This window comes from Falco rusticolus, chromosome 4 (genome assembly GCF_015220075.1).
Source record: "Falco rusticolus isolate bFalRus1 chromosome 4, bFalRus1.pri, whole genome shotgun sequence".
NCBI classification, from domain to species: Eukaryota; Metazoa; Chordata; class Aves; order Falconiformes; family Falconidae; genus Falco; species Falco rusticolus.
In genome coordinates this window covers 91,924,904-91,943,242 of record NC_051190.1, presented here as the reverse complement: position 1 = coordinate 91,943,242, position 18,339 = coordinate 91,924,904, and the positions used below count along the sequence as shown (strand labels likewise).

The 18,339-nt window shown below is 34.4% G+C and overlaps 1 protein-coding gene across 9 annotated transcripts in view; it reads left to right on the top strand.

Annotated features, from left to right (window-relative positions):
- The window catches only part of LRRFIP2 (LRR binding FLII interacting protein 2), a 57,895-nt gene that overhangs the window by 28,920 nt on the left and 10,636 nt on the right, over positions 1-18,339 (top strand). For 2 of the 9 annotated variants that reach the window (XM_037384769.1, XM_037384767.1), the window contains exons 4-8: positions 8,854-8,898; positions 9,571-9,684; positions 10,136-10,207; positions 14,750-14,920; positions 15,475-15,567. In XM_037384769.1, the coding sequence (XP_037240666.1) occupies positions 8,854-8,898; positions 9,571-9,684; positions 10,136-10,207; positions 14,750-14,920; positions 15,475-15,567 (495 nt within the window). Of the gene's footprint in view, positions 1-80; positions 147-1,603; positions 1,679-2,416; positions 2,465-2,538; positions 2,584-3,990; positions 4,039-4,136; positions 4,191-6,397; positions 6,536-8,853; positions 8,899-9,570; positions 9,685-10,135; positions 10,208-14,749; positions 14,921-15,474; positions 15,568-17,577; positions 17,671-18,339 lie in introns of all 9 variants that reach the window. The other 7 variants (XM_037384771.1, XM_037384768.1, XM_037384772.1 and 4 more) reach the window with 6 other exon arrangements.

The following is an 18,339-nucleotide window of genomic DNA, read 5'->3' as shown; positions in this document are numbered from 1 at the left end:
TAAACCCTTATGTTTGACTTTATTTTAAGATTGAAGAGGCTGTTATATAGTGGTATTAATTTTCTAAATTTTGTTCTTAGAGTCATGCTTACAGTGAATCTTATAGTTCAAAGAAGAAAGCTGCTTATTCCCATAAAGATTTATTGGTTAGTTTTCTACTGTAATACTGCATATAAAGATACTAACTGTGTAGAGTTACATATTGATACAATTATGGATGAATTTATTAGTTTGCTGGCATATACTGACATAAATGTTTTAAGGAAAAAAGGAATTGCTAGTATTGACCTAAATTCTGACCTGGAGTTGAGTGTTTGAAACTCTGCTTGTGGCAGTGGAATCCCATGAATGGAATCAGCAAAATAGAAATCACATTCTGTTGGAGGCCTGGGGGAAGGCTTTTGGAACTATTTTTTAAAAAGTGGCACTTATTTGAATTAAAGTTTATTCAGTCAGGATGGAGATACATGTTCTGTTGTTTATGCTTTGTCCACTATCAGCTGGAGGTATTTTAAATACCCATGTACAGCAGATTGAATAAACCATAAACTCTGATGTTAACCCAGCGAACTGTTGAGAAAGGCATGTGGATTACTGTGATCTTCCAAACACTGTTTTACAAAGTTCAGTGTGAAACATGAATACAGTGCCAAGAAAATAAATATTTTTTTATACAATTTTTCAGCAGGTTTTGGCACTGATGAATTAGCCATTGTGTCAGGGACTGGGGGAGTCAGAGCAGCAGTGGACACCTTTGTTGAGACAAAGCTGAAATAATTTTTATATTTACTCATAATTATTTGTATTGCAGCACTTCCCCGTGCTGTTTCCCTGTTCCCTCAGTTCTTAAAAAATTAACAGGAATCTTTCTGCCTCCTGTGGCCTCTTGAGATATGAAGCACTACATTCTGAAAGCTCTACTTTTTGCCATGTCTTCATCTCTTTGTTTTTCCTTCTTTATATATTGGGGTTTTTCCTCACATATACATATAGATGCAATTTGTGTAGGAACCATCAAGACCAACAGAAGTAAGCCAAGTGTAATCGCTAGGCTTTCAGCACGTGCACTTGGTGTAAAGAACAGCGGTAGGGTACAGACTAATGCTGATCACATAAGCATCCATCCCTTGTTAAATTCTTAGGCATGTCTATCGTTCTGTCGCCCCAAACGTGCCGATGCAGGATGGTATCTAGTGGAAAACAATTTTCAAGCAAATAATTGTACTAATTATTAGCAAGTTTTGTCGATTTTTTTTTTTTTTTTTTTTTCTTTCATGCTCCACTTGTCATGGTTTAGATAAACTTTTCAGGGTTTTCTTACTTATTCGAGAGAAATTAAACCCCAAAACTATTTACTGCTTTGGGCATGGCATTAAAAATACAGTTAATGATGATATACAGAATATATAAGTAGTTCTTGGGCTTATTTACGCTTTACTTGCTTCAGAAAGTTATATGGATTTTCAGTCAACCATTGGGATTTTCTTTACATCGCTCTGTACAAGCTCTAAGCTTGGGAATGTTTGGGCAATGTTGAGATGGAACTTTTACAAGATGTACAAATGCAGTCTTTGTTTTCTCTTTTCTTTTTTTCCCCACACAGAGTGGAATTTACTATGATCAAAGAAACTATAGCAGCCTTAGATATAGTAAACCAGTTTCTTCCTACCATACTCGGGTCTGTCTCCTTTTCCTATATTATTTTTTTTAATGTGTATAAAATACATACTTGGTTTTGCTTACTTATGCTATATGCAGCAGACTTGCCTCTCTTTCTTTCTGTAACATTGCAAATTATTACAGTTAGTAGTAGTTACAATTGTATTTCTTGCTTTAAGGGTTGGCTTTTATAAAATGAATGGATAACATGCAAGTTATTCTGTTTTCTGCATATGTGAGGTTTAAATTTTAAATAATGTTTCATGATTGCTGTATGATATAAAGAAAACAACTAGCAGCTGTGACATTTGCCTTTTCAAAGTCCTACAACAAAAAAAGTCTTTAAGTTTAGCACCAATATATTACTGTAGAAGAAAGTGTAGTACAAAGGATAAATCAGTGGTCTGTTGTGAGACAGGTAGTATCTTCCTGTACTTGGGGCTACTGTCGTGGTCAGCTTTGAATAACTACCTAGAGGAAATTGATGTGCCTTTTGAAAACGACTTAATTTCTTATAATTCTCTTCTACGCATCTTCTGATAAAAATACTAGATTGCTTTAATTAACATTTTAATTATGATTTCAAAGGTAATAGGTTTTCTTGGAGTGTTTATCATTCTTAAAGCTCCTGTCTGTTACAGAGGTAAAACTTAGCATTTTTATTTATAGAAATTTTGGGGAATATAGAGCAATAGATTAAAAAAATAATGTATATAGAAAAAAGTGTTTCTGACTTTTTCTATTCTTCACACTACAGTCATCTTCTCTATACAGTGATCCAGTGGCAACAACTAGAAGTTACAGGGTTAGTACGATATAATATCTTATCTTCGGATGTTTGAGTGACCCTCAGATGTAAAATTACGCTTTTCTTTATAGGTGTCTGCTTCTGTAAACACTGGTTTGATAAGAAGTATCAGTTTGGTTCGTAAGCACCATTTGCATGGTTGCTTTTAATTTGTATTGTATGGCCATGGGGCTTGGCAGTATTACATGAGCATTGTTTTCATATTTTTAAATAAAGCTGCAGCTTGTGTGTATTGTTTTGTGGAGGCATTCAGCTTGGGGTTTTTAACATCATTAAATTGCCTCTTTTAAGTATTTCAGTAGTTGCTGGTTTGCTCATCTGTTTACAGATAAGCATAAAGTTTATGAATACAGCAGTGATGCTGAAGAGATTAACAAGAAGTTAATCCAACCATACTAAAAAACAACTGCATGTATAATACTAAAAAAAGTATTTAAATAAGTTAGGCATTTGAATGGGAAAAATCATTGTCAGGAGATTACAGAACTTTGTGGTGAATACACTTGAAATATTTTTAAGTAAGATGTCGTATTTGAAGTTAATAAAAGGCAATAGGATGAAAATCTAATTGCATCTTCACAAACTAAAAAGTATCTAGAAGCACCGTACAGATGGCTAAGATAGCTCTACAAAAAGTTGTTGTCTTTAAAATGTGACATGCGTACCTGATACTTTATGGCTTTTGCTGCTACAATAGTTCAACTTATACTGCCATGTAGAGTCATACTAAACATGTGTAGAAAACTGACCTATTCTTATGTAATATTTTTATAGAGCTAGTGAGATCTTCTGAACCTGGATTGCAAGCAGAGATAGTTTACTTCTCTGGCTTTGTGCATATTCTCAAGGAAATATTAGAAGATCCAGTGAGACAACAAGACTGTAATGACTGCTATTATACATAATAGTATATATATAATACATATAATATAGATATTTAATATATATATCAGTATATAATTCTGATATACATATAATTAATTCTACTTTCGGCTAGCAATCCCTTCATAGGTAGGGAGAAGGCAGCATGAGACTGTAATTTTTATTTTTTTTTCAATTGTCTTGCTCAGAACTGCTTTTATTATCCACTGCTGAAATAGATTTCAGCCTTGCACCTTGAGATATTTTCCTTCAGGAAAACTGGCATACATGAGCACAAAGTAATAGCGCTTCAGTTCCCAGGGTGTATTAAAACTTCTGAAGGGTTCAGAACAGTGAAAACCAAATGGCAGTTTAAATACTTATTTTTCTTCTGAAAATTGTTAAGATTTTGTATTTTCAAAACCAATTTGGCTATTTTTTCAAGGAAATAGATTTATATTTGGAAATAGATATACCTAATAATAGGAGGAAGTGTTGCTGGAAGTTTTCACAAATTGTTTGTTGTTTCAAAAAGTATAATGTTGACTGGAATGTGCACAGATGGGATAAGATGGAGTACAGTGCATAAGAATTTCCATGTATGTGTGGCATAATTACTCCTGAGACTGAATGTAGATGGTATTTCCTTCCCTCTTTCTCAGGCATCGTTGTGTGGTGATGGATTACATAGCTCGTATAGTTCTCGCACTGTAAGTGTAATAGGCTTTTGGTTTCTTCCATTATCTTTGTTTTCTGGAGACAAAAATCTATGAAAATTGTGAAAATTTCCTTCATAACTTTTCTTTAGCCATCTGAATACAGTTACTCTTCAAGAGCAAGCTCAGTTCGAAGTAGTCCTGTGGTGAGCGTTCCTCTTGCATGATTTGCTGAATGCTTTGATACTAACGCACAACACTGATGATCATTTTACTGACCAACACACAGACTTGATTTTTCAGTTCACATCAAAAAAATTCAGTGTCAGAGATGTGATTTTTAGCAAGATGTAAAGTTTTAGCAGTAAGACAGTAAAATGTAGAAGCAATAAGGAATTTGTTTTTTCTAAATGTTTGTAATGTATATAATTGGAAGCAGTTGGAAACCGGAGTATAGTGCGCAGTTGGAGTTGTCACCTTATGCTGTAGTCGGGGCAGCCATGTGAAACTCACTATCATATGCCTGCAAAAGTCTTTCAGGGAAGAGGACTAATGCAAACTTTGTTATATCATGCAGTGAGAAGTAACTGGCTCATTTTTGCAGTGACCAGTATTTGAAACGGAGAGAAATTTGTTTCTGAATCTGTATTGTGCTGGAAGTGTCATTCCGAAGATGGCTTTTCATGCTGCACAGTAACTTTTAAATAATTCTACTCTGTTTCTACCACAGAATAATTGTCTAAGTTTCTTTGGTACAGCTGCTTATTTGTCATGGTAGACAAAAAAGCAGATGAGTGTTCTGGTATGGGTTAAACTGAAACGGTTGGTCCTTTTTTAATTTTTCACATATTCTTAACATTTCACATATTCTTAAATCTGTTTTCATTTGCTTAGTCTCTATAATAACATTTATCAGATACTGTATGTTTTTAGCTACAAGAGATGTCAGAGTGAATTTTTGAGGTTGTAGGAAAAGGGAAATTTTGCTGTTCATTAATGAAGTTCTAAAACCTAAGAGGTATTAACATCCACCTGTAAAGTCTCTCAAACTGTGAAAATACTGCTTGTCTCCTTAGTTTTTCTTAACATTAAGAATCATTCCTGAAGTACATTCTTTATACGTATATAGGAACATACGCATACCAGGTATCAGTATGTATATTTGACATCAATAATGCCAATGTACTATTCACTCATACTAATGAATGATTGAGTCCAAAATATTGGTTTAATGAAATAATTCTGAAAAGCTGATGAAGTAAAAATCTTACTGCTTTCACTTTCTGCTGTTTCTATGGTTAATGATTTGCGTTCTGTCTGGGTAGTGCATTGGAAATTTGCTCAGTAGTTACTGGAAATCGAATGGAAAAGTAGGAGAGAATATGGAAACTGCAGAAAACACTGGTGAAAACCTGAATAATTCTTAAACTGAATCGGGATTAAGATGAGGCTACATCACTCATGTACATCAAGTACAAAGAAATAAAGAATTATTTTTTTAAACGGTGAAAATTGGTTAAGGGCAACATATTTTCAAACTGTTCGTTTAAGTATTTTCGCATATAATCACTTTAAAGCTAAATATAACGTTCACTGTAAATCCTGCATTTTGAAGTAGAACGTTATCAAGACAACACTTTTGGTAAACCTACTCTTCTCATTAAGTACTATTTTTAATACATATGATGTTTTCTCAGTTAAATATTTGACTTAAATGCCCATGGCAGTTGTTGTTACTGTAATGTGCTTAGATATATTTTGTCAATTTTACCACTGATGTGTAGCGTTAGTGTTTTTTCCTCGCCTCTTTACGTGTCTTTCTTGATGTACAGCTTTGGGGAGTAAGTTTGCCTTCTATTACAAGGCCTCTTAAGAGTTTTGAATGACAGGAAACTCAGATAATATTCATAACTAATAGTGTTGGGATTGTATTGATTTGAAAAAAGACAACATTTATAAATAGAAATGTTTTTTTATTTATCGACTTGTGATTATATAATCTTTTTATGATCTACGAAGCTTTTTTTAAAAAAATAATTTTTGTAGCTTGTTTGGCAATCTGTTGGTGCTAAACCTTTTGTATCTGGAATGCTTGTATTTTTATATTACTCCGAATGAGGAAATTGGATCAATAATAAATGTTGATTGCTTTTAGTTACTGTAAACTGTAAGAATAATAAACATGGGGAGTGTTTAAAAAACAATGCATATGCATGCTCAAGTATTTGTATCAGTGCGGCATGCGTTCACGTAGACACTAAAATAGCGAAACTCTAGAAGTATGTTTAAGATTTTACAGCTGTTAAACTGTTAGAAAAGCAAGAATAAATGGCAATAATGGAGATTTAAGTTAGGATTTCCTGTTTGGTTTTTTTGAAATAAACTTTTGTTCCTTCTGTGGTATCACCTTCAGTTTTTTCACCCTTCTTCTTGTCTTTTGAAGTCCTCTGATTTTTCTGATCAAAGTGAAACTGCTGCTGACTATTTTAGTCGTTCCAACCGCAGGGGAAGCATTGTTTCCGAGGCAGATGATGTCCAAGGTTTGAATAGTGTGAGTTTAATGCTTGTTGCTATACTGTGGTGAAACTTACTAACCATGGATTTTCTTTTCATACTCTGAAAGTAAATCCTGTAAAGGCATTCAGAGCTATTTAATGGCACATAGGTTTGTTGAGGAGTTGGGGCTGGTTTTTGTTTTAAAATATCTGGAGTCTGAATTTTTAAAAAGCATGCTGGTTTATTTTAAAGGGGATTTTGCCTGTTGCTAGAAGCATGTGTCAAATGTTAACCCTTCACATTTTTTGTATGTGATAAGCTTAAGCATCTCTTAAATGTAAAATATTGGCATGTTTTTCTTAGGGAATTATCAATGTGTATTTTTGGTGTGTATTTTATGAATAATACTGCTTGGTTTAGTGACAAAAATAAATACTTACAACTGTGCCCTTGTTCAGTGCATTTTAAATGTTCGTTCATCCAAGATGAGATTTTGTCAGGATCCGTTACTGGAGCACTTGTTGGCTGTGCTCTTGCATTGAATCCCAAGTCAATAGGGCGTGTTACAGGAAAATTATCATGACAACTTCCCTGTGCATCCCTTCAGTCTGAACGTTGTTTACACCAAACCTAGCTGCCTTCTCTTTGTTTCTGCTGTAAGTTCTAGAAATTCTTGCTACTTCCAGTCAAAACTCCCGTGTTTAATAGTAGCGAAAAAAAGGGAAATTTCTGGTTTCAGACATCTTTGAAATAATAGTCAGGGTTAGTATGTGCAGTAGAAAGTAAAGCTGGGAGAACTGGGCCTATTTATTTGGGCAAAAGGGGATGCTCTTTGGTGATGAGCAGCTTGCAACTGCTTGATTAGGTGTAAGAGCCAAATTCTTTATACTTCTGCCAAGCAGTGCTGCAAGGACCAGCAGCCTCGCACTGCAGCTTAGGACGTTCAGACTAGACATTGTGAGAAGCTCCACGAGGAGGTTAGTGTTGAACTCTGACAAGTGACAGCAATGCTGGAGAACCTCCCTCAGGAACTGGTGAGACTTAGCTAGATAAAGCCGCAGCGATTCTGCTTTGGGTGGGAGGCTGGGCTAGTTGGCTGCTAGAGTAACCCCTACACCCACCGGTTCTGTGATTCTGCTTTCAGATGATTTAATACTCTTATAGTGCTGTGTAACTTGTGCATGGTGTTTAGCCCCGCCCAAAGCACGAGAGACCATTTTTCCACTTCAAATTTTAGCTTTCTCTCTAATAAACATGCTTTTCTGAAAATAATGCCCTGCTAAAAGAAAACGTGGAGACTGAGACGGGCAATTAAGCTGCCTTGTCAGTTGCTTTTAGTATCATCCTCATCATTATATGTATTATTAAATTCCAAATTTATATTTTGAACTGGAGACTTCAGATCATTTGGGTTCTTCTCATCATTTTAGTATCACAGTGGTGACAAATATTTGCAATTTACAGTTTCAGTACATCATTGGAGATGGTGAATTTGCTACGGAAATGTGAAACCACAATAGAAGGAAAAAGAAAGATCTCGTAAAGCAACATTTGTTTCTACTGTGATTGTAGCAGACTTCCATGTCTCTTCTCCCTGGGCTTGGAGAAGAACGTGTGTTCTTGGGAAAGCAAGATATTGAGATACCATACTCAATGTATCATACTTGTTTTTTTAAAATATGGTGACATGTTAAGGTCTTGATTTAACTCCACCTGTTGTGATTCATAGAAATGAAGAAAATACAGAGATCTACAATATAACTTTGCAATATTAGAGTTTTCTAAATAAGAAGGGGCTGTGGTAGTTGTTTTGCTTAGGCTTCAATACATAAAATATGAATTGAAAGTATTTTTTAAGGTTGCTATTAATTAGTGCACTTCACTTAGGGGCTTTTACCTGAATTGGTTTTGTCCTGATGTAACTGCAGGTTTCAGCAAGAAGATCGAAGGAACAAATGGGGTTTTAATAACTAGGACGTTCACGCTGGTGTCACTGATTGTCTGAAATGCACTTGCATGAAGCTTTGTGTTTGTTATGCCACCAAGTATTGTAGTCACTACCCTGTTGAAATTTAAAATAGTGAAACATGTTTTGTTTTCAGTACTTTAATACGGATAATGACTTTTTAAAACCTTCTAAAAAAAGGTTTCTGGCTTTTTCTTTACAAGCATTCATTTACTTTACAATTGAGGTGAAACTTGCTTTTTCAGGCTAAATTCTTATTTTTATTTTCTCCTTGTCTCGATCTGTGCTAACTTCTTGATTATTTTTTGTTCTTAAATATTTCTCAGCATTTTTGAACAGAAAATGGTGATTCAGTAGTCCCTTGTTACAAAAGGTGTATTGTGATCACTTTCTCTTTTCACTTTCAGCTGGAAGAAAAGAGTGAAAAATCACATTCAGAAATATTTTCAAGGGTAAGAATTTTTCCTTGAAAAATTACTGAAAAGTCAATGTTCATCCACAGATGTACAAGCATTAAAATAGCTCAAAAAGTATAAAGCTGTGTATTTTTAGCAGAGTGTATTTCAGTAATTTTTAAGAGCTTGCATGAAATGTTTAGACGTATTTTTAATCTCCAAAATAAGTGCTTTGTGTCTTTTATTTTGCAAGAAAAGAATCTTTTCTTTTTTACCAAGTTTATTTTTAGCAGTTATTAGTTTCTTGTAGAATTTATCTTCTGCGTGAGAAATATTTAGCAGGAAAGGTTGAGTATTAAGAGTCTAGGGCTATAAAAATCCATATACTAGATTCCACTGGAGGCTTTCTTCTGAATCCTGGGTAGCAGAAATTAGAATTTTTGGAAATATCTTAAACTTAGTTTTTCAGCACTAACAGCCTCCTTATGAAAGTCTTTTGAACAGACTACTGAGAACTGTAAAGTTGTGATGACTGATGAGTCATCAAAGAGGAACCAAAGTTTCACTGGGAAGAAGCGTAAGTGCTGGAAAATAATGGAAAATATTTCTAATATTAAGAAATGGTAAAAAGAAAAGAGAGGAGTGTTCTATGACTGTGAAGAAATTTATAAAGAATATATACCAGAAATTATTATATTATTCCTGATAAAATGTTTTTCACTTTTTAAGCCCTCATCTCGCAATTCTGTAAGTGCAACTCCACTGAGTGGCAACTCATCCAGGAGAGGAAGTGGAGACACAAGCAGTTTGGTGGATCCTGATGCATCCCTCAGCGAATTACGGGTAAACAGAGTTTTCAGAGAATGTGGAGCTAGTTTAAAATTGTATTTGTGGTTAGGAGGAATTTTTCTTTGCTATAGAACTTCTGGTTTCTTAATAGTAAGAAAAAGTTACAAGAACGTAATTTTCAGTCACGAGAGCTTTCTGTATTTATCTTGGTAACTGTATTTGTTGTGTTCATAAATATTTGTGGTGCTAACAGTTCAGCTTATATTAGAACAAGACCTTGTTTATGTCAAATCTGAAACTATTCTTTCCCATTTGACATGGCTTGGATTCACAGATCTAAACAAAATCTTAGTTTCCATCAAGTTGTTGTGAATCAATTATAGTTTCTATGAATTATTGCAGGCTTTGGCATTTGACAAAATGCATGTAAACCTTTTAATGCTTTTTCAACTGTAAGTTATGTCCCCATACTTCTTATGCAATGGTTCGTTCCTATGTCCTGCAGGATATCTATGATCTTAAGGACCAGATACACGATGTAGAAGGGAGATACATGCAGGGACTTAAAGAACTAAAGGTATCAGGGCTCTTCCCAAGCATGCATTCTGTATGGGTTTTTTTGGGTAATGGAGATATCACTGGTTCCACTAACTATATAACACTTTACTAACAAGTTTTTCAATTTCTTTAAAACATGTATCTAACTTATAATGCATAGAGAACATCAGTTTAAATTTGTCATTTAAATTTGTCATGTGAGTAAATTATTAAGATATGATGTAAATGTACATAAGAGAGTACATGTTCATTATTTGGTTTATGTTAAAATAGTATTAAACTTTCATATTTTTAGCAGGTGTTTTCTGGTTAGGTAATGAGATGTTCAATTGGGCTTTTTTGAGTTTTGTTAGCAAATAAATATATATTCAAAATAACTGCTATGTATTCAATAGGGAAGAATGAAATGGTATATGGTTATGACAAAGAACTGGTTTCAGCAAATACTACATCTTATAACGCGAAACTAAAGCAATGATTTTGAAAGATGTACTGCCGTGAATCTGGGCAGGCATGTTGCTTGCAGGAGAAGATTAATTTTGTTTTAATTCTTTGCCATTAAGAAATACCTTTTTTATGCTTGTGGTTTACATTCCCGTTTTCTTTGTCTCAATTACAGGTTGATATTTTCAGCGTTAGGTTAACGGGATTTGTCTGTATTTCAGCTTGTTTACATTAATATGCGTGCTTTTATTTTGTACATTTTCACACAATTAGCAGTTTGCAGTTAAAGTGTGGTTATTTTCCCCTCTTCTGTGTTGAAGGGAAACTGAATACAGCAAATGATGGGGCTTGCAGATCTTTCAGGCTATTTGTTCTGTTCTCTTTCCTGTTATCTAATTGTGAATGATTCCACGTAAAAGTAAAGAGATCTTTCCATATTAGTTTTATATCCCTATAGAGCATTTAATGAATGCTGCTTGTAGTAGACCATGTTACAGTAATGTATTTAAAAGCTTCCTTGAATTTCCTTGATTAAACAACATATTAGTTGGTATAGTGAAGAGAAAATACATAATTTGAGCTGTTCAGTGTAGTAAAAATTATTTCCTCTTTAGAGGATAAGTTACTTGGAATCGGACAGCCATATGCTCAGATGTAGTGTCTTGTTTTAATCATATTGCCATATGAATATTAAAAGGACTTTAAAGAGCAGTAGATTACAAGATTATTAGACATAGCTATGATTGTACTAAATTTGAATAAAACATGAGATTGCTTCATGTGTTCAGAATAGATCTAACTTTCAGACTTCTGCATGTTTGCCAGCATCTCATGGCTACTGTTCCAAATCATTACTGATGCAGTATTATTTATTGTAATCCATTACGGTTACCAAAGAGCACTGAATTGCATTTTATGCCATTGTTAGTACTGAATAATAGTTTTCTTAGTTAATTTGCCTTCTGTAGAGATTCTTTCAGGTATCTTTCTTTCTGATTAGGAAAGTATTGCCTTTTTCTCCATTTCTGTTTTAGCAGTTTTATCTTGTGTACATTAGAAGAGTTACTAGGATACCTGCTTTTACACTACCTTTAAGTGTTTTTTCAGTGGTTAAGTAACAGCGATTTGTAATCACACTGCCTTTGTGTCTCTGGTTGTTCATTCCTCATGCTGCTGAGAGTTTGATGTTTATCTGGCTACAAATCTGCTGGGTGTCAGCAGAATAAAATCCAATGTGGATAGTTCTGATTTAGTTAGATCTCAAAACCTTGTCATGTCTCTGATTCAGGTTTTTTGATTCTTTCTATATTCCCTTGCATCAACTAGAAAGGGATCCTTTTTCTTTCCTCAATATTTTTCTTTTGTTAAGCTAACAGAGTACTGTCTTCATGTCTTCTGGGTTTAATCATCTTGTTCTAGCCAAGCATGCTAAATTGCATAGCCTTGTAGAATTACGGATAGTATTTCTTCATAGCTTTAGGTTATGTGCAAAGCCTCATCTATTTCCATTCATGCCTGTTCCAACTGCTTCTTCCTTAGTCATCCCATTGCCTCATTCAAGTGTTTTGGAAATTCTTCCAAATCCGTATTATTTCTCATGAAACTGGGAGATTACTGAAACTGCATGGAATTCTTGAACATAGGGAACATGTGTAATACTTCAGTTGAAAAGAAGGAACAGTTCCAGAGAAGTCTTAGCACTGTTCCAGGTTTTATTTAACTGATTGGAGACCCTTAGGCATAGCTTGTTTTCTTTCTTAGAAGCAATTCTGACTCTTCTGCCTCAAAATAAATTTATTCCTTTTCCATCAGTGCAGATATTCTCCTCCATTAACTTGTTGATTGATGACACTTTAATCCAGTCTTGTAAGCCTTACCTAGTCTCCTCTTTAAGGCTGGAGTCCTGGGGCATGTGGCATACAATAAGAGGCTGAGGCAACTGGATTTGATAAGTCTTGGGGTGATGGGCAGCAGTATCGTTTTTGTTTTCAGCTGCGTGATAGGAGGCTATAAAGACAAGGCAGACTCTTTTCAGAGATGCAGTGACAGGGCAAAATGCAACAGGCATAAGTTGCACTGTAAGGGCAGAAATTCTAATTACACCTCAAGAAAAAGACTTTGCACCAGGCAGGCTGGCAGACACTGGTACAGGTTGTCCAACCAGGTTCTGCAGTGTACATCCCTGTAGATCCTTAAAATGAACTGGAGATGAGCTGTAAGCAGCATGATCTTGGTTGGCTGTGTTTAATTAGGAGATTGGACCAGATGGCATCCAGATCTTTGCCAGCCTAAATTACTGCATGCTTCCACTCACCATACTCACAGAAATAATCAAATTGGAATTTTTTTCCTAGTTGTACTTTTTGTTAAATTTTGGTATCTCCCCATAAAAAGACTGCAGCATTCATTTTAATTTTTCTTTTCTCCTCTAAATTGAATTACTCTTTGAAAATCTTTGGAAGGTTTGCTGACTCTGACATCTTGTTTTACCAATCTTCACAAGATTTGTCATGTTTACACCATCAAAAAAGAGGTTTTCTGTGACTTTAAGAATTACTTGAATGCAGTTAATATATTCTTCATTTTTTCATTGTTTTCTTCTCTCTTATCCTGAATCTTTACTGTTTGCTATTTTCTACTTCCCAGATTACAGTAGTACCTTTCTTTTATTTTCAATATTTTCATTGTCACTTCTGATCTGTAGTCTATCAGGATGCATCTTAAGTTATTTTTTCTGGAGTTTCTAAAATACTGTGTTTCTCCAGCACAAAATTCCAGAATTCAGTGAATGGAACAGAGAGGTATAAAAACATGTGGTTATGATAAAATTACAAAAGGTAAAATACATACTTAGGGACAACTTTCTCAAAATGGAGATTCAGAATATGTTTGGGAGTTGGGCTTTCTTGTTTTTTTTATACTGGAATATTGAACTGTGACTTGGTATCTCTAAAGAGAAGACACAAATACAATTCCGAAAGAAATGGTTGTGTAACTTTACTCTATAACAGATAGCACTCCTTAGTGTTTCCTTAGGGAACGTAGATTGTTACCACCTTCTCCCCTAACATCTTAGTCCTTAGTCCTACTGTTCCATTTTCTGGAAAACCCAAGCCTGGTGCCCTTCCTGTGCTAGTGTTTTTACTGTCATAATATAAAAAAATTAAAAATGGAGGTTATGCTATTTAGGCCTTGAAAGAACAGATTACATTAAATACTAAGGGATTTGTAGTAGGACACAGGTCTACTTTGGAAAGAGAATGGCATAACACTTCTTTTTCAAGTCTAAAATTGGGACTCTGAAACAAAATTTTTGTATATTTAAAAGAATGCATGTTAAAATCATTTCATGTTTAAAAGTTCCTGGAGTAATAGCTGTTCTAGTATTTGAATAGTTGACATTTGTTATAGTACCGGGGGGAGGAATGGATAAAATTATTTTGGTAAATGTGAGAGAATTGCGTGTATAGGAATATACATAGCAAGGCATATGTGCACCTTCAAGCAGAGAATCAAGCATGTGGATTTTTACATGCTTTTTTTTTTTTACCCAAAAATATTGGTAAAAAATAGACAAAATGCCTGCTTAAACAGAGAATCAGTATTACTGAAAAAATGTGACTGCCTTAAATCTTGGAATCTGAGGTAACAGCACTACTTAAATAATGAGTGTTAAGTTAAAGCTTACTCCTAGAGATTTCTGTGATCTTTTTTAGTGATTTAATTGTCTGAGTTCTCTGTCAGATTTGTTGCTTCATTCTGAGGTGTCCTCTCGTGCATGCACTGAAAATACAATAAGGCTGTGGTATTACTATTCCATCCCTATAGGTTAAGTTGTGAAGATGGCAGAGTAGAAAACACAAGTGGAATATTATCTTGTAATTTTCATACTTTTGTAATGATAACTTTTCTTTGCTGTGTATGACCTAACCTGGATAATGGAAGTTGAACTGTGACTTGGTATCTCTAAAGGGAAGACAGGAATATAATTCAGAAACAAAAATGTTTGCATAATTTTGCTGTGTAACATATAGCACCCTTCAGTGTTATGATGGTATTTTAGTATTATGAAAATGCATCAGAAAGTTAGACTAATGTAAGCTTTTCTATTATCTAGGATTCGCTAGCTGAAGTTGAAGAGAAGTACAAGAAAGCTATGGTTTCCAATGCTCAACTAGACAATGAGAAAAACAACTTGGTTTACCAAGTGGATACTCTAAAGGATGTCATTGAGGAGAAAGAAGAACAGATAGCAGAGTTCTATAGGGAGAATGAAGAGAAGTCAAAGGTACTGATTTTTAAGACTTTTTTTATAATTATAAAAATAAACCATAGAAGCCTGGACTGCCTAGTAACTAAGTCTATCTCAGTAATCAAAGATTTTTTGAGTATTGCGTCATTTTTCTTGAAAAAGGAAAACACCTCTACCACCCCACCCCAGGAAAAGAGTTATTTAATTAATTCAACACACTAAAGATAAACTGTGCATTTACATCAAATGGGACATGTTCTGTCCCACTTTGTTATGACAGCTTTTAACAACAATATTTAGATAAATTCTGTATCTGTGCTTTTCTCTTTAATATTGTGCTTAAGCCTTTAAGTGTATCTTTTCTTTCTACTCTACATTTTATTAAATAAAGTCTTCTGTAAGCAAGTATCTGGAGAACTTACCTAAAACACTGATTCTGTGATTTTTAGCCACTTGGTAGGTAAAATTTCTCAGATTGTCACAGTATTTTCTTAGATAATGTTTTGTTAAGTGATACTACTAACTTTTTTTTAAACTTTATATTGCAAATGTCAAAGCCAAAGTAAATAAAAATACTTTACTTAATACAGGAATTGGAAAGACAGAAACACACGTGCCTTGTTCTGCAGCATAAGCTGGATGAACTTAAAGAGGGCCTTCGACAGAGGGATGAATTGATAGAGGTATGTTCATATGAGATAGTGTTTGATAGAACTTCTGCAAATAAATATGGTCTAAGATTTGAATCACACACAAAATCTCACATTTTTAAGAAAGAATTTATTTTCTTCTAGGGCACAGAACTTAAGATATCAAACTCTATAAAGTTGAAGAAGTCTCTGCAGGTTTTTCATGTGTGTTACATCTTATAAAATCCTTAATTCTTGTGAGAATTGTGGTTCTCATGAAGGTTCCTTGTATCTTTTCTTCCTTGCAAGGGCAGAACTAATGTTTGTATGGCTAAAATACATTTGCATAGCCAGTTCTAATGCATGGATAATACAATGTTATTCTTTGCCTTTCCCAAAAGTTTCCATTTCAGTTATTTCAACTTTTTTGAGCATCAGCCACTGAAGTTTCCAGTAATGAATATTTGTTTACTTACCAGTCAAGAATAAATGTAGCAACAGTGGTCAGCAATGGTATTGGGTCATAACCATGTTACTGGGTGTGCGGTGTGTTCTCTTGCTTCCCTTGCCCTGTTCAGTGTGTTTCCTCCTCCTCCCCACCACCTTTTTCCTCTGGAAACAAATCGGTGTTCCCTGAAGTCCTAGAGCTATTGTGAGTCTTCATTTTGGAATGGTCCACCAAGGTATGTCCACAGAGATCAACAGTATGCAGGTGTCCTTTTCCTGTTGATTTCAATTCTTGTGCTGGAAGTCTTCGTTCAGTTAATACATCATTTTCCCACTGCCATTTGGTTTCAGTTAAAATTGATGAGCCAAGGTTTCCACTACCAGATTTTCAAAAGCTATATAATATTGCATTTCATTGATCAGTTTCTTTCCCCACTAAGTTCTTGTGCTCTCCAGGTTAGTAGTACAGTAACTCCAAAAGACTTTTGAAGAGTCCCAGATCTGTTGTGGTTACTGAGGAAATAATAAGCTTCACGAACCTGGAGTTGATATGATTTACTAGCAGAAGAAAACAAATTAGATAAGCCTAAGTAGCAGCATTTAGTGGCAGATTGATGCTGACAAGCAAAAAGCTTAGCAGGTTCTGGTTTGTTAGCTTTGTTGCTTGCTCTGGGTTCTCTTTGACTTCAATGTGAATTAAAAAGCTTTTTTACTACTTTGATTTTTGGTTGTTTGGGTTTTTCCGCTTAGGTTTTTTAAAGTATGTGAAACAAGAATATACAGTAGATTTGTCTGGAGTGTTTGCTGTGGTAGAATGTAGCATATGCATTGAATATTCACCAAATGCATACAGTTCCTTCAAAGATTTGGCCCATATTTAACATTTGAGTAACTTTTCTGTCTATTAACATTAACAGAAGATCTAGCTGAAGCCATTTAGTGTTTTGCAGAAACACATTGTCTTCCATTCCCAGGTGCAAAATCAAGTTTACTCACTAGAAGGGCAAAAAATTGTCTGTAGCCTTCAAAATTAAGTCATCTTCATACATATTTGTATGAACACAGTAAAGAATTGTAGTTATGTTTGCAGTGCAAGCAGCAAAATGCAGTGTTAAATAAAAATAGGACTGCACTTGATATATATTAATTTAGTATCAGAAAGCAGTCAGAAGCCCTATTTCACTCCCTGGATACCTGATTCAAACTTCCTTTATTCTTTCAAGAAGATTTTCTATTTTGTAAAACACTCCTAAAACTGTTTGTTAACATTAGTTTCTCTTCCAAATGGTACTTGAAAGTATCTGAAAATTACAAGGAAGTTTATTTTCCTGTAGAAAGATGTTATCCTGAGTCTGCAGTGAGAACTGTTACTAAAGAAAAGTAGCTCTAGCTGCACTAAATTCTCCTATCAACACTGATTGAATAAAATTCATTACTGTTCTCTTGCATGAATTCATAAAGAATATATTAAGTTGGTCTTTTTTTCTTTATCTTCATGCTCATAAACTCTTTGGTTGACTTCTGTTACTTATTTCCTTTATCTGTTTGAATGTTTGGGTTTTTTCCATTTCTTTACTTCTTTCCTCTTTTACTCTTCCCTCATCCTATTTACTACAGGAGAATCAACGCATGCAGCAGAATATAGACTCCATAACCAAAGAGGTGTTTGATCTCCAGGAGACAATTAATTGGAAAGATAAAAGAATAGGGGTATGAATCAAATATGGGGGGAAAGGTATTTTTGCATTTTAGAAGTAGATGAATGCCCCCCACACCCCAAGGAATGCTGTGTACACCAAAGAAATGAAGGCCAGTCCCAATTTAAATATTTAAAATGTTTTGCAATCTTTCTCTTCTTTATAAAATGAGCTCCATTTCATCTTTACTTGCATAATGATGAATAATACAAATGAAATCTATAACATAATAAACTGTTATGTATACAATTTTACAATTTTTTACAAAACATCTTTTACCTGAATTCATGGCTTGAAAAAGTCATTGTTTCCTTATTCAAAAAAAAAGGAATTTTATGCAGATTTGAAATTGTTTTTAAAGATCTAATCTCCCTAGAGGCAAATACAAGTTTTCAGAACCTGAACACTTCAAAGCTTGCTTGCCATTTGAGTCCTGCCTCTGTCATCATCTTAACAATTTGCATAGGAATTAGTGGATTTTGAAATGGTCTACACTACCTGAGATAAGAGAGATTAAATACTCTAAATAATAGAAAACCTAGAATGCTGCAGGAGCTAAGGACCAAAATGTAGAGAGGCCTCATTGAACAACTGTACATCACACTTGCGTTTGTCATACCTAGAGATAAAAAATTTGACCTTGAATTGATTTCTGTGGTCAACTTGTGCATTCCTGTATTGC